Source organism: Spea bombifrons, chromosome 11 (genome assembly GCF_027358695.1).
Source record: "Spea bombifrons isolate aSpeBom1 chromosome 11, aSpeBom1.2.pri, whole genome shotgun sequence".
NCBI lineage: Eukaryota > Metazoa > Chordata > Amphibia > Anura > Pelobatidae > Spea > Spea bombifrons.
Genome location: NC_071097.1, coordinates 28,107,668 through 28,128,684, shown reverse-complemented (window position 1 = coordinate 28,128,684; position 21,017 = coordinate 28,107,668). Strand labels below are relative to the sequence as shown.

General features: G+C 37.7%; 1 protein-coding gene across 1 annotated transcript in view; it reads right to left on the bottom strand.

Annotated features, from left to right (window-relative positions):
- Positions 1-1,073: 1,073 nt before the first annotated feature.
- Positions 1,074-21,017, bottom strand: part of LOXL4 (lysyl oxidase like 4) — a 29,546-nt gene continuing 9,602 nt past the window's right edge. The window contains exons 5-15 of the mRNA XM_053451098.1: positions 13,742-13,780; positions 12,275-12,488; positions 11,467-11,650; positions 10,567-10,721; positions 9,768-9,935; positions 9,093-9,255; positions 8,505-8,748; positions 3,815-3,930; positions 3,582-3,718; positions 1,988-2,099; positions 1,074-1,500 (exon numbers count right to left, since the gene is read on the bottom strand). Coding sequence (XP_053307073.1) covers positions 1,430-1,500; positions 1,988-2,099; positions 3,582-3,718; positions 3,815-3,930; positions 8,505-8,748; positions 9,093-9,255; positions 9,768-9,935; positions 10,567-10,721; positions 11,467-11,650; positions 12,275-12,488; positions 13,742-13,780 — 1,603 coding nt within the window. The 3' untranslated portion in view covers positions 1,074-1,429. The remainder of the gene's footprint in view (positions 1,501-1,987; positions 2,100-3,581; positions 3,719-3,814; positions 3,931-8,504; positions 8,749-9,092; positions 9,256-9,767; positions 9,936-10,566; positions 10,722-11,466; positions 11,651-12,274; positions 12,489-13,741; positions 13,781-21,017) is intronic.

Sequence of the window (21,017 nt, the reverse complement as noted above, 5' to 3'; positions counted from 1 at the left end):
TTTTAAAACCACAAATTATCCTGCTTTAGTGAATAAATCCCACAGTGGCACTAAACTCCTCAGCTATTCTGAACTGCCATGATTTATAGAGAGTCTTAGGGCAAGCCAGGCATGCGTATGGTTGCAGTTAAAAAGGTGAAGATCTTCTGGTTGACTTCTCCTTGCTGCACGGCTTTCCAGTGGAAAGAAGGGAAATCGTAATGAGATGTCTATACAAAGAACTTCTAGAATTTCCATGTGATTCTGCAGTACATCAAAAAGTTTAACTGAACATCTTATTCTGTGTCTTCATGTCTTGTTTGATATTATTACAAAAAGAGCTGGAACCTCCAGCGTTCTTATTCACAAAGGAGTCAGTCCTTTCTGAAGACCAACAATGGATGTTCCAGCTCAGTTTGTCTTATTTTTTGTTAAAACTGTTTTATTTTTTATTATTTTAAAAGACTTTATTTAGCGTCAATATGACTTTTGTAAACTGCCCTTTAACTTTATGTAAACAGACATTGCTAGTAGCTTGATAGCACATGTTTTAGAAATAAAAGTATACTTCCCATTGAACCAAAAATAGAAATGTAAGTGTTATAATTACAGCACCAAATACCTTTCCGTCACCACCATTTCTTGATTAAAATAAACCCTGTAAAATTCCGTTCCAGTCCTAAGAGCAAAAATGTTCTATACCGATATGGTCTACACTTATTATATAGGCCTCATAATAAATATAAGTAAACATACTGTATGTAGTATTTGTAAATTGTGTTTAAAAACTATAATTCTAAAAATAAAATAGTTAAAAAAAATATCTATATGAAATAGTTACATTCATAGACTGAGAATCCTAGGAATTGCCATATTTATACATAACTTACCACCAATATCTGCTCCATAACCCTAACGGTCCAGCAGATATTTGGGGTAGGTGTGGAACCCTTCTACTCTATTGCTTCCTATCGGTTTAGTTATGTAACTCTATAAATAAATATATATATTTATTCTAAATATGGTTTAGTTATCAGTTGATCTGCCCCATAAGATGTATTTATCAGTTAATCTTTATGTGTGTTTTCTTTTTTTTAAATAACTAACGTAGTATGACTGTGTTACAGGGTTCATGGTGTCCTGTGAGCTCAATGTTAAACTATGATGTCACATTTGATCAGTTTTCTCTTTCCTGAGTATGAAGGCAGCAAATCATTGAGCTGGGTGAGAGAGACTAATATGACACACATCTCTAGAAGGCATCCAAGCCTCCAATTACTATTTTATGAAAATCTGAGTAAACTGGTCATCCAATGATGTCAAAGTCAAACCTGGTAGAGCACCGCATTTGGTAGTGTTGTGAACAAGTCTTAAATTGGAAGGCAAATAGCCAAAGTGGTCCATAGTTTGTTAGAGGTTTATCTTCTGTGTCCCAGGAACATATCCACATCTACACCAGATTATTAAAGAGTCTTTGCTGATTCTCAAAGCTGTCTTCTAAGTCTGCACTGTATGCATCACCTGGCAAACGACAAAAACAAAGCAATCACCCTTTTCTTCACAACTAAGACTATAACCCAAGTGCCTGATTTGTGCTGTGACGGGTTATAACCACAGAAGCCACTATCTTAAATGTAACAGATTTCATGTATAGTAGTCTTGACCCACCATGGAGATTATCTACTATACCCCTGGAAATTCATAGATTCACAGCTAAGATCACTTTGGTGGAAACTCATTAGACGCCAAAGAGTTTCCTCAAGTTAAGGAACATGACAACGCTTGCAATGCATTTGGTCCCAGGTTTGTGATCGTTCAATTTATGTACCACTTCTGGTTTAGAAGCTGAGTTGGTACATAAATAATTTAAGTGACTACTTCAAGATAAGATGTTCAACATCAAAATGACCCTTCAGAGAAGCATTCTTCATATCTATACTTGAACATGGCAGTGAGGGTTTACTTTGTGGTTTAATAAATGAGTTTGTGATAAGTTTGCCAAAATTACCTGTGTGGCAGTTGTGTAGCCAGATACGGTGGCCGTCATATTTACACCTGCATCTCATCACATTGTTTTGGAAATCGGACTCCGCCACTTCAAGTTTTGGGTTTATGATGACCTTTCAGAAGGAGAAATTAAAGAACCAATAAAATATCCAACAAATACAGTAGGTTTATTCAGTGACAAATCTTGCGTCTTTTTTTTTGGTTTAAGAGATTTTCTGAGTGAAGGCATTAGCTTGTAAACGAGAGAGCCGCGCGGAACGTAAACATATACAGTGTTCGGCTTGTGTGTTAGTTATACATCAAACTGCAACAAGATGAATTGTAACTTCAGTGACATTCTGGGTAATGACTATAGATTTAAAAAGAATGATGTGGTGTAGGAGTCAATGCTAATAAAATAAGGTTTTTGTCATACTCATTTGACCTATCCTCGAAACAAATAAGGACATGTCTCTGAGCCATAAAAGAAGATTTAGTGCTAAATTAGGAACTTTATAAAGCTCTTTCAAGAGCAAAACCGTGGCTTCTAGATGGGACTAGAACAACACACTCCATAATGGATGTCTCATTTGCTGAATGAAAAGCCTGAAGAATTAACCTATCTGGTGCAAAAATGGTAGAATGAACTGGTTAAATACGCCTAGCAGAAGTACTGAGCTGTATGTATATTGCTGTGCTACACCCAGATTTGTCTCCTCCGTTTCAGATGGCTGCTATTAAGAGATGAGATAACTGGTTTGTGAGAAAATGTAATTGTTTTGCTAAACAGAATGTTTCGCTACAATGAGGAGTCGATCTTAGATTTTTCTTTCAGACAATAGTGGCGCAGGAAAACAGATCACATGACTAGTTAGGGAAATAATGTCCTTGGAGGATTACATAAACTATTATACTAAGTGTTAGCCCCTACGTTGCTAGGTTAACTGTCTAACCGGGGCATTTCCCCGGTGGGCCGGGCCGCGGCAGGGCCGGATTGACTTAGGGGCTGATGGAGCTGCAGCTCCAGGCTCCTACCTTAAAATAGGCCCAGTCAGGACCGGACTGACTGGGCCTATGCGGCCTCATTAACGCAGGGCATAAGGGGCACCTGCCCCTTAAGGCCGCCGCAACTGCGACCGGGTCCGCCACTCTAAGGGGCCGGGAAGCCCCCACCAGGGCCGACCTTACGGGTGTGCGGCCGCACAGGGCTTAACTTTATTTAACATGGAGGATGTTCAATAAAGTTTAAAAAAAAAAACCCCCGATGTTTTAAATAAAAATGGGCTGCTCTGGCTTAAATGCCCGGGCCTATTTTTTTGTCCCAGTCCGAGCATAGGCAGAAATATTGGTATTCGGATAGATATACTGATCATATCTCTTTTTAGTAACCAGGGAGTTTGTATAGTACCAATTAAACAACAGACGTTTCTAAGGGAAAAGTAATTGTCACCAAGTACCCCATGACAAGCCATTGATATTCTGCAGGAGCATTAGTGTATATGCGCGGTAAACTGCATTTGTTATAAATGTAATTATAAATGCAATATACAAATGTTCTAGACCATCAAAACTAGATAATCATAAATTAAGTTTTAAGTAGAGAATATGTCCCTTACCTGGAATATGTAATTTCCTGGAGCCACGTCTGTGATATCTATCCACTGACAATCAATGTCATGTCGATACGTGTCCCAACATCCAACTGTAATTCCTTGCTCTCCAAAATTGGCACACTCGTAGCGCCTTTGTATCCCTGTTTATACACCGAATGTCAATACAAGCGCTTCTTTTACTACTTCAACAGCAATTTGTAACATTTTATTCAAACACAACAGGAGCAGAAAGGTACCTTTTCCACAATTTGTGTCTTCTAGGCAAAAACTGGCTTTGTGACCTTCAGCAACCTTGGAACCATTGTGGGTCATGAGGTCATAGTGGGTAAAAACCTCAATGCTATGGTAATGTCTGTGTAGAAATAAAAGAAAAGGAACATTACAATAAAAACTTGTATCCATGGTCTTACTTTTGGTAGGGGATCAACAATAACCTAAACAATATGAATAAAGGCATTATATGTTGCAAATAGAATTAACTATCTTAATCCTTTACATCATTACACATTCAAAGAAATATGCATGCTATTGGCCATAGTGACCTTTAGTGAAGCTATAAGCATACTTTGGAAAAATATATAATTACTGTTCTTTTGTCCAGAAACGCACAGTAATTATTGGGTGTTGCTAAGATATAAACATATTCTGTTTTCTGTATTTAAACCTTGAATCAAAGCCAGATTGTGAATGCATAGAAAAGGCTGCCATTCAGTTCTTAAGGGATAAGTGCATTAAGATCACTGAGTGTATATACAGTATATATATATATATATATATATACACAGAGGTGTATTGACTCCATCTGTATTGACCCCTTCCCTGCATTAAGAGCCATGTTGTGAACCAGTTTATGATCCTAGTCGGCCTAGGCCAGGATACATTACTGTTTGTGACTGATGCCGTTTACTGTTTCGGTGACGTCTTCTCCCCAGATTGGAGAATTGGGGAGAGGACGTCACTGCAAGGGCTGCCATTTTCTCAAAAGTTCCTGCCAGGTTATGTCCATGGAGATGCGGTCAAAGATAGAAGATGAAAGGCAGCAGTTTGAAGAGAGACAAGAAGAAAATAGAGAAGAGAAGATAAAAGATAGAAGATGAAGAAGATGCGGAAGTGTTTGGCAGAAGTGGTTAGAAGAGAAAGTAGGGAAACAGAAAGTGTGAGAGAGTGAACAAGAAGGAGAGTGTGTGAGTGAATGTGGGCCCATGTATTTCAGATGAAAATGCTGAGCTTTTTGCTTAGTTTTTGTCCCATTCATGGGGGTTCTGGCCTTGTTTCCATGGCTTCATACAAATCGCGGAACTAAGTAAAATTCAGTAACTTTGAAAGTCGTACGAATCCAAATGCACAAGTCTGATGTATATATATATATATATATATATATATATACACATTTGTGATCACATTCATTCATGATTGTAGGTGGGAATTAATAAGACAAAACTATGGTATGTGGGTTGAGAGTATTGTTTCCCGGGAAACAACAATGACAGTAGTTAGCTCATTATAGCTCATCTATGGCAAGTACCCAAGTGTTTTTATTTTTCACAAAATATTACTTTTTTTGTATAGAGTCGGCACTCTTTCTGGTATTTCACTAGGCACAGGGTAGCTTTTTTTTTTCCTTATAGAAATCAGTTTCACTTTCAGAGCTCTTAAGTCGCTGCCTGCTGCCTCTGACAAGCCACTGCTGTGAGAAAAGGCTTGTTAAAAAGAAGCTCATCTGACATTATCACAACTCTTTATTCTTCCTTTCAGCATGAGCTCTTTAGTCAGTCTTCAGATCCCAAATGAAAAGAAAAAACACTAATTCAACCCCTGTGCTATTTTCAACCATTTATTCCAAATCTCCAACAACGCTCTAAAAGGCACAGTAGAGAGCTCCTGCCTGCACACACGATTCCCTTATAATTTATACCCGGAGGCAATTTATATGCTTAAGAATATATGTGACATTAATTAAACATAGCCGTGTTTACAGGAGTGTGTTTCAATGGAGACATTGAAACTTTAGATATAACGAATGAAGTCATCTATTCACAACACAGATGCTTTTATTCATTAAAAGGCCCTTCCTCTCAGAAATCTCAGGAATGTTTCCCACAATATTGCTGCGTAAATTGATTTTTCCAAAAAACTGACGTATATCAGGCATTCCAGAAAATATTCAAGCTAAAGGCTGCCTAAGGGTTTTTTCCAGTATTGTACATATGTGAGGATAGCTTGGGACACCAATGTAGCAATGGGAGAGTTTGAAGTCACTTGCGTTTTTGGCTGGTGGCTGTTCTTTGTGGCTCTGTACATAGGGACATTCCGTGCCTATGCTCTAGGGTGACCGCATCGATCATGTTTTCCAGGACACACAAAATTATCACATATTACTGATCTCCACATGTAAGTGAGATATCGAAACTCATGGAAATCGTGGTCAATGCGGTCACCCTATTGTGTGCCCTATTTTCCTGACCGTTGCCAAAACAATGCCTCTGTGAAAACATGATCAAACCCAATCCTGCAATAAATATTTAAAAAGTAATAAATGGCAATGAAAATACTCATTTTAAACGTACATACTCTGCATCAACTAGCATAACACCACAATAATATAACAAAAATATTGCATGCAGGAAAAGTTGCATTTTAGTGAATTCCTATACCGTACATATACTGTAACTGTGATATATGAATTCAATAGCTTTTATCTACTGTTTAATTAAAATATGGTGTATATATGTGGTTTTTGTAATTTCATGCATTGAGAGTTTTTTTTATAACTTCATGCACCAAATCATTTGGTTAAAAAAAAACCTGAAAATGACCTAGATTGAATAACTATTTTACGGTCTGCCAATCCTTGTCGTAAAACATTGAGTGCCTTAGTACCATAAAACTGATTGAATGACTCTAGCCAACATTTAATGAACATTAAGTGAGTTGGCATTATGTAAGATTCGTGGTTATTCTTCATAAATAAGGCCATATCAGAGAAAGCTGCACTCTCCTTTTAAATTAATAATCTAAATTTTAGCTGTAGCGGGATGTATAATTGACTCTAAGTGGGAAAAAATCCAATTGGTTTCTCATTCATCATATCCTAAACAAATGCAATTCTCCTTGGACATTAACCATATGGCAGCCTAAATTAAACTAAAATACATTTTTAAAACATAATGTGGCTTTTGTCATATTTAGCAGTTGAATACCAAGTATTTAGTACACATCAGTTCTTATATTAACTTTACATATTCAAATTTAAGACTCCTGTGACAATTCATTTTTATGTTTAAATGAAAGATCAATACAAAAAGAATGTACAATTTTAAAAGAGGAAGAAAGACCTCTGGTCCGAAATCTCTTTTTGATTCTATTCTGGCTAAAGCCAAGGCAAACTCTGGCTAGGAAACTCAAAACCAGATATTAGGCTGTTGCCCTTATTATCGGCAATTAAAACAATGTATAAGGAAATAAAAAGGTATGCGTCTACCTGCTCAATGTATCCCAGCGTCAGTCACAAAGCAATAGCCAATAGCTTCTGAAGAGATTAGCCGAATGCCGTACAGCATAGAAATATACAATGTTTAAAAAAGTACAGATAGGCTGAAGGCTACTAGGGCAGTGATGGTTTCATGGACAGACCATCAGCCAACTTGTTACCTGGGAGTGTTGGTGTGAAAGGGTTGATATCAACCAGCCTTCCCGTGTGTTCGTCACTTTCCCCGTAGGGCACGAAGCAACCACCACTAACCCAAACTGGTCACCCCAAAATCCCAAAAGCTGCCACCACCAAGTCATTTTGTAGGATTTAAGACTTCGGTAACCACCAATATACTATTTCCCAATTATGTTGAAAAACCCGATCTAGTTATAGATTTGCTACGATAATCCGATTACCTTGGTAACGTGGTATAAAAGGCTATCAATTAGGAGTTCAATTCAAAGACTGATTCATTTATGAGTTAATCTGAGTAGAAGGTCACGGTGCTTTTTATACAAAAATGCATATAAAAGAAGACATACAAAAATATCACTAGATAAAGAACAGTTCTAAATAAGCAGGAATGGGAGAATACAGACACACCATACCAATGTATAATTCTGTGGCAGTCTCGTGCGATGTTCTGGCCTCGCAGACTCTCCCCAATTAGCTTGTTACCTCCCTTTATCTCCCCCCTCTTACACACATGAGGTGGGGGTGGCAGCTCGCTAGTTTATGCCATCCTGGATGGGTCCGGTCATAAACATTGCCTGATATGGAACCCCATGGCACATTGTACAGATATAATATCAGAACTGTCATATCTCCGATACCAGTGATTATTTATATACCGAACTATACATTTCTATCTGCTGGCAAAAAGGACACTTTCACATAACTCCTGTTTCTGCCTTCCAGAAGCTTACTCTGCTGTGTCCATTGATTGACCTCTCAATCCCCAGGAAGATGCAGTTGGGATGTCTGGTCCTTTACCCTTCCACTGGTAACATCTTCCTTTAAAGCTAACAATCCCCAGCTTTATCAGATCAAATAAGTAAAAGGCATTATGTTTCAGTGAAAAAGGTAGATATTCATCTACTTGGAGGCTTCAAGAAGCCAGTTTTAAAGAGGTAAATAGAGGAATTCAGCCCACGTACAATCACCTATATAGCATAACCAAGGGTTGTATATATATATATAGATATATATATATATATATATCTATATATATATATATATAGCCATGAACGCCCATCCTACACACAATGACAGAGTTGACTCTGTCAGGAGTCTCCTCTGGTTTGCCAGCCTCACTTGTGCTGTGATTTAGGGGTTGAATCACTAACATGGGAGTTGGGAGGTTTCAATTCACTGAATTAATTACATATTATATTAAATATTATTAAATTTACCGTATCAATATTATGTTTAAAGTGAATTCTGTAATGTCTTACCGGTGACATTCATGCCAGACCCACGTGTGTCTTCCATTCCTTGGGACAAAGTCCGCCCTCCCGATATTGTGGATTTGTGAGGAGAAACGCAGCAGTCTACGATGTCCATAAGGCCAGGACATGTCATCTGCAGACTTGGAGAGGCATTCCTCCTCGTGAGCACACTCAAGCATGTTGAGGGGTCGGTCTTCAAGGTAAGCAGTTTCCTGGACCAGCTGGGCATTCAAAATGAGGTCAGGGGCATCTAGACAAATACCATGCATGTTGACTTAAGGCCAAAGAAAGATTCACATTGCATGTACAAACATTTATGAAGTCACAATAATCATTTAAAAGTAAGAAACTATGAGAACTTTACATAAAATAGAAACATGGCATAATAGAACATTAATATTACACTAACTTTTGTCAATAACTCAACCTTTTCTACATGTTTGCCACCTGATTACCCTCACCTAAGGTTTTTTTTTTTAGATATTGTTATGAGAATGTGAAAACCCATACATTTATATTTAGATATCTGAAATGATGTTGATTATGGGAAAAGGTGAGTTATGAGATATTCCATGGAATGATTGTAAACATTACGTTCAGTGCAGGAAACTCCAGCAGAATAACGTCCTCCACCCCGCGGACAGTGGACAACGCTGTGATGACGGCATTCCTGAATTGACAGCTCGCTGCCAGAACATCGGACACCACTCATCATTATATCCCCAGCACCAGGCGTTCCTTGCCAATACCACGTCTCCTGCAGAATGGGAGTTCCAAATATTGTGTACAAAGAAACCACAGTCTATACAAAGAACTTTACTTTTCCAATCAGTGAATCATTATGTGCAGGAACCTGAGTTTTCAGATGTTGTTTTTCCTTCATAAGTGAAATAACTTTAGAACTAATCTCTCACTAGATCTATCATGCTATGTACAGAGACTCTGTTGTGCATCTAATACAGGAACATTATTGGTTATTGATGTTTAAGGTAACTATCTTGGTTTCCGTATTCCTAAAATGACATTTAAATAAAAGTTGCTAAAATTAAATCCTGGTTCTTACAAACTCTACACCCCAACGCCCCACTCAATATGATAATGTTTTAGTCTTATCACAAAATGTCAAAATAGGAAAAATAAATGATGATGTATCCACCAGTTTCCTTGGTAACTACAAATATTAGTTTTTTTGGTTACATGTTGAAACACGTGGTATTTTCCAGAACATAAGAAGTTTTTCTTTTTGTCTCTTATAACTTATGTGTTTACCTGAAGAGCATGGTTGGCAAAACCAAATCCTAGTTGTCTACACACCACCATGGCTTCATTCATTCCCCATAGATCACCACATATGGCACCCCACTTCTTGACGCCTTTCTTTTCCACCAGAACCTCCACAATACCCTCTTCGGTTGACCTTCCTCCAATCAAGCGCAACTGAAATAAAATAATTTAAACAAAAAAATTCTTCATTGTCTTAAGACATCTGTCCTTGCTTTCTAGTTTGTCTCTGGAATTGTGAACTGCAACCATTTTACATCTAAAGGCTACTTATGAGCAGGGCCCTCCTCAGCTGTTATTTCTGGATGTCATTTTGTTTTTGCTTTAAATGTCATTAAAAGATATTTACCATATTCAATGACATCATAAAAATATGTGTCATTGTCAAGTTAAGACTGATGAACATTTTGGTGTGCCAGATGATAGAAGGGCTAGGTGTCTAGAGGCTCGACAGAGAGCTTCATACTCTACTCTCTGAAACTTCAAATGTCTTACAAAAGGGAAATATGTAAAAAAAAAATATTGTCACAACTGTCTGAAAGAGGATGTTGAAGACTTATGATAGTGGAAAGACAACCAAAGTAGCAGGATGATCATTAAATAAGTATGTTTTTGGGGGTTTTAAGCAACGTGCAGACAAGTTTTATCCTTTGGAAATGAATAACCTACTGTCTCAGCATCAGTACATACAAATATTTACATTTTCAGGGGAAACAGTACATTTCAGGTAGACAAAGTACACAAGCATACACTACACACGTTTCCCCTACTTTAACACAATTCTCACCTGGCTTCTATAACCCATTTCAGGAATGTTACATTTCACGGCTGCATCCTCTTCATGTTGGCATCCTGATATGTTTGCCTCTTTGAACTTACATTCTGTGATGGATTTTTCTCGACCTGTGCAGAGCACCTCATTCATATGTATCGGGCCAAGACCTAGTAGATAAACATTATTTAATCAAACGAAATGTCCGGTGCAGCTGAACACGCATTAGACTTTGCAGACGTTTTTATGAATGCCTCACGTACAGTTAGGAAGGATCAAAAGATGACTGTGCTATTTTTATGAAACGTGCAGAAGGTTTACTTTTGCACTGGTGGAAAACTTGGCTTTCTAACTATCTTACCCAGACCAACAGGCAGATGCAGGCATATTATCACCGATTTTTAAATGAAATAGAATGGAACGATTAGGATGATGCAGGCCTTTAACTGATATTTTTAAATGGTCTCAGATTCTTCAAAAGAATGTATAAAATAGCAGATATTTAACACCTAATACATGCTTTCTGCACTTAATGTTTTTTTAATATGTAAATTATTCTTAGCAAGGGTATAAATTAGCAATTGAAAAAAAAGATATGATAAAAAACATCTTTTCAAAGCAAGGAACTCTGCAGCTAATACAAAAGTGTTATTCAGTCCAATGGTTTTCTTTTTAACATTTGCATAGAGTATTTTAACAAATAATTTCTGCTTTTCTCGCCTCTTGCCAAGTCAAATACTTTATTGCTTGTATAATTACTAGGTTGCATTAACAAGTACGATGTTATTATTGTAATTATGTTCTCCCAAAGATTTCACCCCTACTTTACTCCGTTTCATTCTGTTGAATTAGTAAATTACAGTTGGCAGAGTAATAATTACATGCAAAATTATTTCTAAATCAATAGATACTTGCCTTGTCCCATCTGGGCTCCAAAGACTGCCTCTTTAGCAGATCCATATCCCAACTCTCGGCAGACAACACCGGCTGATAGGAGGTTCCATTTGTCGTCACAAATAGTCCCCCATTTCCCATTTTTTAACACTTCCACCCTACCCTCTCCAGCATGGGGTCCTGCCCTCAGTCTCACCAGAGGCTCCTAGAATGAACAGAGACCCAAAGTAGTACACATCCAATGGAGAGACAGTTTAGGAGAGACACTTTTGTCCCCACCAGTTCTTCTTTTTCTAGAAAGAATCTTAGAATGTTTGTGTTGTACAGCCCCGAATGGAAAAAACAACCAGCAGAAAACGGGCCTTTACATCAAACTGTGCAAATAAAATGCAATATTCTTCTAAATGCCTTATTGAATGAAATACGTTTCTATGAAACCCCAAGATACAATGGGCCAGTTCAGTATGTTTTCACCAGTGTTGAAATTGTTCGGTTGGAAAAGTTTATTAACTATACTCAAAATTAAGAATTAACTGGATTTCTGATTTTCCACGGAAAAGAAATCATGGAGAAATAAATAGTGGCAAACCTCTATTTTTCTTTGGATATATTCCTCCTAGAAATATGATTTCAACGCATACCTCATAAAACTGAGATATAATACAAAGGGAGCATACAATACAAAGATGTGCTGGGCCCACGTTCAATGTGTCTTGTTTAGCGTATAATGCCAGGTTCACTAGAGTATGCAGGGGCTAACTCATGAAATTCTGTTGGTCTGGATTACAGTTTTTGGGATGCTTCGCTCTTAATCCTGTAACCTACTTACCATTGCCCTAAAACCCTTCTTGTAATTATTTTCATTCCTTTTGATGAGATGAGGGGCAGCAACACATTTTACCACCGCATGCATCCCATTCCTACAGGCTGGTTTAAACTTTTTGGGGGAAATCTGGATGTTGCAGTTGGCTAGGTGAGGCTCTGTTCCTGAGCAGGAAACTTTGTGAATCCAGTACATTTTCTTTTGACTTAATATTTTCACCCTACGAAAAAAACATAAGCAGAGTATAATTTTTGTGTTCCAGGTTTTAATGGCTTGGTTAGAAAGTAACTTATGTGCTCATGGACTATGTTCAGTTATAACGGACGTAGTTTGTTTATTTACGTGGGTTTTTTTTGTTGAAGTGTTTAAGATAAGTCTGTGGTTGCTTCTAAACACCTCTAGGCTTTTGGCACCAAGGGAAGCATTTGCTTCTAGCAACACGCCAGGCATTTAAACTTGAGAAAGGTCAAAACATTTCTAGAAATAATTATAAAAGTATTCCAGAGCCAGATTTGAGACTAGCTCTAGAAAAGTTGTTTTGCTGATAAAGCCTCATTAAATACCATTTATAACAATAATTAAACGCCATACCCACAACCTAAAGTATAGCTTGTACAAGATAAGGGGCATGTAGAAGTATTATTAAACACTCATCTACAGACACCAGACAAGCCAGAAGGCTTGTTGTTCCCTCAGAAATCTCATGGTGCTGCCACAACCACAAAGGATTCTGGGTAGGCGCATGCAAATAAGTCCAACAATTATCACCCACCTACCCAGAATCCCTTGTGGTTGTGGCAGCACCATGAGATTTCTGAGGGATAAACAAGCCTTCTGGCTTGCCAGGTGTCTGTAGATGAGATGTTTAATAATACTTCTACTACCCCTTACATTTAAGTGGAAGTGTTTTCCATCACCTTTACGCACCATAACTTATGTAATGGTATTTCTTGGCTACCCCAAGCCTCAACTATTAAGCCAGTATCACAACCTCATGCTGATGAGTCCCCTTAAAGACAACCCACCTGTCTGTGCATCTGTCTATTGCATCTCTTACACGAGTTTTGTCTAAAGGCTGTGCTGTACAGTGGCCGATTACTTTCAAGGGATCCATGTATAAAGTGGATATAGAGGCAAAGGTGATAATTGTTAGCCTTGTTTGTATGCGCCTACCCAGAATCCCTTGTGGTTGTGGCAGCACCATGAGATTTCTGGCTTGTCTTGTGTTTGTAGATGAGTGTTTAATAATTCTTCTACATACCCCTAAATTTTAGTGGAAGGGATTTCCTTTACCCACCATAGCTTATGTAATTGTACAAGATAAAGAATAGTTAGAACATCAAACCAGTGTGGTGAGTGTCCTGCCGATATTGTCTATAGAGGCTGCTAACTAATCAACCTTATCAACATATACTTACAAATTAGATAAAAAAATTACATATTATCAGTTCAGTAATCTGTAAAGGTTATTACCTAGATTTTGGAGTTTTTATCTTCATGTTCCAAAGTTTCCTGGAATAAAAAGGTAAACATTTTAAAGTCATACTAACTACATACATTGGGTCTTAAGTTGACTTTTGTTATTCATGTTGATGAATTGTGTCAGAAAATATTTGTATTTTTTGCGAGTATTAACTGTTTGTGAAAAATGTCTTGTATAGTGCTGTAATGGCAGGTATTAATGGTTGATGTGTTTAGTGAGATTTCATCCTAGTTCCTAAAATAAAACATGTTAATAAGAAGTACATCAAGAACAAACACAGTCTTTCTTTGTACGCAAGAAGTATTTAAAACTCACAGGATGAACTTAAAGTACCCTCGAGGATCTAGGAAAATCTTGTTAGAGTAGTAGCGCAATTCATTTATGAAGAACCGTTAAGATGGTTGATCTAAACAGGCACTTCAGTCTGCAATTACTATGTAACTCTATGTAACACAGTGATTGCTCGTTTGTTAATGCTGACCTGTCAAAAAAAAAGCTTTTCATAGAGAAAGTATATATGTTTTTGATACCAAAATGTATTTTTTTAATGAATAAATAAAAACAGTTCAGGGCGGTATTTTTAATACAAGAATGAGTAATGCCGTATTGGTTCCAGGAAAGTTAGCTCAAGTGTGTGATATCTTTTGGTAGGCTTGTGTCTACAGTAAGATGTGGAGTCATGTAAGCTTTCAAGACCTCTGTGGTGTCTTCTTCAGATATAATGGTAAACATTTGTATTGCTCTGTCGACCGCTAAACATTTGTCCACTACAAGATACCACAGCATTTTTAGAAACATGGTAATTTTGAATATAAATGCCTGAATCTTGGACCAAGTCGTCGCACAACAACTGTTTAGCGGCCCCAAAAGAGGCCCTTAGAGCAAGATAGAGAGTGAATTACAGAAATGTGGTTCCTCATGAAGTTACATCTCTATATATGAATTTTCTTAACAATACATTTATAATCATAAGTATTAAAATCCTTAGGATGTGCAAAATTATTCTTTTTATTGTGTTTTAAAAACGTAGCTCAGATAAATATTTTGGCCTAGGGCCCCTAAAAACCTAGAGTTTGAGTAATTATTACAAACGCCTTGTGTTTGCCTGTGAATAAAGAAACTACAGAAGCCATCAGAAGACGATGGCATCGCCAGCTTTACTTGTTCACCAACAAGCATTGGGGTGATCCTAAGATTCAGGGACCCTCACTGCATCGGAGGGGCAGCAATGGCTTATGCGGCACTTGGTGGTATCAGCCATCATTTTTTAAAAATTAAAATAGTTTTATAATAGAGGTTGATTCAGAATTGGAATATCATCTTATCCATGGCAGGGGTAAAATATGATACATTATTATATAATATATCTTAAAAATATATGTGCTCAGCATTTATTTACCAATGTAAAGTTTGTAGGACCTACAGTAAGTTGGCAATGGAACCTATTTCTAAAAAAAAAAAAAAAAAAAAAAAAAATATACAGGAAAAGAGAATGATTAAGACCACCTTCTCAGTTCTTTATGTCGGATTCTCCTCTTATTCCCAACTGTATAAAATAACCGCTGCTAACAATCCTTCATTCACGGATTTGTATGTACTGATAAGGTCATTCAGCCAAGCTCAGTCGTGTCTGTAAACGGGCTTTGATAATTCACTCATGCTTTCATGTACTTGCTAAAAACCTTGAGACGGCTCCCGACACATTTTTTACCAAACCACAAGGAAAAGTGACAGCATATACGCTTTTAATCTTTTTTGTTCTGATTTTTTTTCCCTGCTCTCATTGACTTATTACAACATCAAGAAATGTATTCTTGACGATATTAGAGCCTTCTATCCTGCTGCACAATAGCAGTACTTGATAATCTGTGGTTTTTCCACCGGAATGCATTAATTCATGTAGCGCAAACATTTAATTTCTAGATCCAGAATATCACATGGAGCGTGAATCTATCCTGTTAATTAAAGGCAAAGATAAACATTTTGCTGTCCCTAAACTTTTAATTAAAGGCATATTAATATCTAAGACTTGTGATATTTAGTTTACTTGCATTGAAGAACATGCTAAATGTTAAATGTTCTCAAAACACAGATTCTCGACAGACGCTGATACATTTTAGTAAAATAGAGACCCTATAATCCCTGATGGACCATAACCCTTACACTTTTTGTTGAATAAAAAGGTTGCTACATATAAACAGAAAATTACACTGCTTTGGCCCAGATTAATTTACAAGGACAATTAAATGTTTTCATGGATTGGATAAAACAGCGGAGGACAATGCTACAAACCCACAAACAGGCCCCTCTGATTGCATCTTTAGGCTTGAACACTTTCCGATCATACCTTCAGCGTCTCCCTCTCAACGCTTCCCCAACACTATATACTTTAGGTTGCGGGAGACCCCACAGCTCAATTCTAAGACACCTTCTGTTCTCTCTTTACATTAACTCACTTGGCAAACTATCTCAACCTTTAGCTTTCTATACCACCTGTAGTCCGATGACACCCAGATCTACCTATAATCCCCGATCTCTCTCCCTCTGTTTTAGACCATATAAATAACCATCTTGTGTCTCTACCTGGATGTCCGCACGATTCCTAAAACTCAATCTCTCCAAAGCCAAGCTCCTAATATTCCCTCCAATGCTTATATCCCCTCATCAGTTTCCCTCAATGGCAATGGTGCAAGCATCTCGCCATCCCCTCATGCTCGCTGCCTTGGTGACACCCTAGACTCTCTGGTTCACCCCTACATTCAGTGTCTCAAAAAACTGGCGCCTTTATCTTAAACACATTGCCTTAATCCGTCCCTTCCTAACACAAGATACCACTAAGGCTCTTGTCTATGCCCTCACTATCTCCCACCTTGACTATTGAAACTCTGTCTTAGCTGGTCTCCCTCTTACCCGTCGCCCCTCTACAATCCAACATGAACGTTGTTGCCAGACGTCTCTTCCTCCCTCATCTCTTTACTAACGACTCTCCCCTCTTAAGTTTAAAGCTCTTCATAGTCCCTACTTCCCCTACTTACATCCCCTCACACATCTCCAAATACATTCCTACCGGGTCTCTCCGCTCATCCAATGATCTCTAGTTCTCATAAAACCTTGCAAGATTTCTCAAGGGCTGCCCCTACACTCTGGTATACCCTCCCCCGGCCTATCTGTCTTTCCCCCTGCCTTCGGTCCTTCCAAAAAATCCCTCAAGACCCCCATCTTTAAGGACTCTTACAATATTGCACAATAACGCCCTCCCATATTCTTTTAGCTCACCTTTCCTTTTACTAGTGTGGCTTCTCCATCCCTAACAGCAACACTTTTACCTCTTGTTTAAAACACCCCTCTCTAGATTGTAAGCACGTTTGAAGTAATGTAATTCTCTACATGATGAGCTGAGCTGCTCTTGCAACTGCCAAGAATTTTTACTGATTTAAATATGCTTTATACAGGGCCATCCAAGCCCTTCATAATGTAAACTAAAGCCAAGGAGAAACTCTCTGTCTTCAGTGAATAAAACCCTCTGTCTATAGTTATAATAATTGACAATAAAGATAATCCTTAGTTTGGTGGTAAATAACAGCCCCAGGTAACCTGTATAAAATAGTCACTTTTACATGCAGTATGTATATCAGATATCATTTTTATAGAGAAAATTATCAAGTAGCTTAACATCACTGCATGATTTTATACCTTAATAAAAGTAAGTGCTTCTTACTTAGAAAAGCAGTATATAAATGTTATTATGTCTATAACTTATCGCATTTTAAATAAAAATATGGTACTATTAAAATGATGCATAATATTATTTTAGCGTACACAATACTGTCAATATTTTGGCTAATTTTTTATATATGACGGACATCTGTAACAAGTAATTTAACTTTAAGAATTAAGAATCCTAACAAAGAATTTGCCTGATTTCAGTGCTAAGAGTACTCAGTTATTTCCTTCAATAATGACAGTATTTTCTTTAAAACATAATCCTTTCACTATGAAAATTGTATTCATTTAGCATAAAATAAAATGTTAAGAGGTGCATATTTTTTCAGTATAATGTTTGGCTCCGCCATCTTTGTTCAGTGGTATTGAAGACCAAATAGCAGAGGGTAAGGCACTAATTTTATTATATGGTTTATAGTCATCACTATAAAAGGGCACTCCATAGAGTAACAATAGAACAACCGGCTTTTCACTTTCAAGCACTTCAATTTTTAATAAGGCTTAACCCTCAGTGGCATCACACAACATGTGGGGGCCCTTACTCCATGTCCCAAGAAAGTACACCGAGTAATGGGGTCCCCTAACTCAACGGCATTGCGATTACCTATCCGTTCTCCATAAAACTCCCCAGGATTTGACAGCTTCCACAACCGTTGCCGAACTTAGATCCAAGGAGCCTCTGTCTATATATTTGTCACTATCATAAAATAATTTGTTTCAACAAAAGGGCAAGAGAAAAATTAAAAACAGGGCTTAAAGGATAGAGACGAGAATGAACAAGCACATAGGAAAGGAGCAAAATAGGCTTTAGGGAGCGAGAGAGAGGGAGAGGATAGCTGGGAATGGATCTGGAGTTGGAGGAGGTGTTAAAAGTCTAAGGGGTATGGGAAAAACCTATGGGTAGAGGCTGTTAAAATCTAGAGTGTGGGAGAGGAAAGGTAGAAAGTTTAAAAAGAGGGGGAAAAATATGGAGAGAGAAAGGAGAAATGGTGGATAAAGCACTTAGAAGAGGAAAACACTGATTAAGTTTTGTTGGTGGGTAGATGGCAACGTGAGGGTTGGAGAAAACAAGAAAAAATGAAGAATATTTATTTTCTGGACTTTGTTTCTGAGAATAGAAAATAACCATATGTTTTGGGTAACACAGCATGGTGTGACTGTGTGCCAATCCCATTCAGCTCTCAGAAGGTTAAATCTTTGCTTAGCCTTCAGCTGCTCCTGTTGCCTATGTATAATCAGTAACAAAAAAACCTCTATTATAACATAAAAATAATTCCGCAAAATGAAATATCACATCAATGCCATGAGAAAATTATACCCCAAACCCAAACCATTTATTTTGCTACACTGGTCATTGAAACCACAGCGCACTCTGGACAATAGAATGAAAGGAAAAACACTTTGCATTGCTGAGCTGCCACTTGGAGGTTTGATAACATAAGCATTAAATGCCATGGAACACTTGGCTAGTAGAATTTGCAAAATGACGCACATCCTTACTAATAACAGATTAATTAATGTGTTCCAGAAATACTTTGAAAAGGTTGTATGTTACTGCCTTGTTACAAACAACACAATGACTCAGCCAGAACAGTTTTATCATCTTCTGATACTGCTTTCATATTACTAATAAACAGTCTCGGTATATTCGGCAGAGTGCTTCCATCTGAAGTGCACAGCAGTGTTGGCGTCGGTAGGGTTGGTGTCACCCAGTGCTGTAACTCATGGTCTCACCGCCATGGACCCCCTTCCGTGCCAGATCACATACACGCAAGATCACACATACACCATCATGCAAGCACATATATATTCACAGACACGCGGTCTGAAACCACTGCTTACCAGAGCTGTTTGGTGCCGCAGTTTTTCATCTAATGATGTGACAACCTATTTAGTGGACTAGTGTGCCAACAGGCCATACCTGGGAACCTCCGAGGGAAGGGTACACAGAGCTCTCCCTCTTCTGGCAGGGTGGCTTTGTAAGGGACTGTGAATAATGGTCGGATTGAGTAGGAGGGAAAGTGAGCATAGAGTGGGCATAGATAAACTTGGGCCCCCTGCCCAGATAAAGTGATAAGACACAGAAACTGGGGAAGCAGCTCTTTACCTGGAGACTCTGGGTCAATTCTGGTGCCTGAAATACATATTCATATATTAATCACCCTCAACCACCTTCTAACGAAGGCCTAAGAGGAAAAGTACCAGTTCAGTGGGGTTTATTATTATTACTTACATTTATTTATTTACAAAGCTCTATATATGAAGTAGAGACAGTTATTCAGATATCACATGACTCCTTACAAAGAGAACATCTGAAGATGAACACCTGGAAAAATCCATACGACACATGAACCTTATTAAGCGTTTTTTCTACAGTGTGCCAATATATATATACCTTTATTTTTTTCTTTTATGCTTTTATTGTAAATACTAAGATAGATAGTTGATTTTCAGACCCATTTACACTTCATGCCGCCATCTTGCAGGGAGCACCAACAGGACTGTCTACACTACTGTAACCTTTCATTCTCCACTATGCTTATTTGGGTTTCTCCAAATCTCTGTTCTGCTGTTCTGCTGACCCTTCCTGTTTCTACCCAATACCTCGGACAAAAACCTTTAAGTACCGATATAAACAAATTTCATAATGCAGACCCTCATGGCTATTTTATCTCTGCCTAACCCCATCCACCCTTACCTACTGCTTATACAACTTCCGCACTCATCTATGGCACCATCTGTCCCTCTTTCTCTATACCTTGTGTAGAATATAAGCTTGTGAGCAGGGTCCTCTTTACCTAATGTATAGCTTCGTCTTAGCTTGAATGTATGTATTATAAGAAGTTCTGTGTAAATTGTTGGTGCTATAAATAAAAATATTAATAATACTAATAATAATAATAATAATAAATGGTGAATGTAAGATGGGAGCCCTATAATCTATTCAAACAATTCTTAGATTTGCTCAGATAATTAATGTTTCAGTCTTGCTCAGAGTTATCTACTGCAAGATAAAAATTGACCTGTCTTCTGTAACTGTATTGAAAATGTACATCTTCCTTTTTTCTGCTTACTCAGACTTTCGAAGTCATTACAACTCAGGCTGCAGAAAAATAATTGTAGCCGTCACTTTAATCACACAATGACTATTTACAATACACAGTAACTACATGCTATTTGGCGTGGAAAAACACCTTCAGGGTAATCATCTCTCTGATTCTGCAATGGACAATTATATTTGTGAATGAGCAGTGGAAACAAAAAGCTCGCATCTATTTGTCCAGCTACATCTGTATTCTTAACACGTCTGCCACGTAAGGATATTAAAGACTGAAAATCCAGTACCGGGGATTGAAAAGGAACGGTGGGAACCTACTACCAGTTAAAGAAGTTTATGAAGGGGACACGTTGATTTAAAGTAAGAATAACTTTATGTAACCAAACTGCTGCTTTGCTGAGAATGAATTATTTTGGCACCAGAATGATTGAAGAGCCATAAAAATGGCAGGATATTTTAAGGTATAGGACACGAACCGAGAAGTT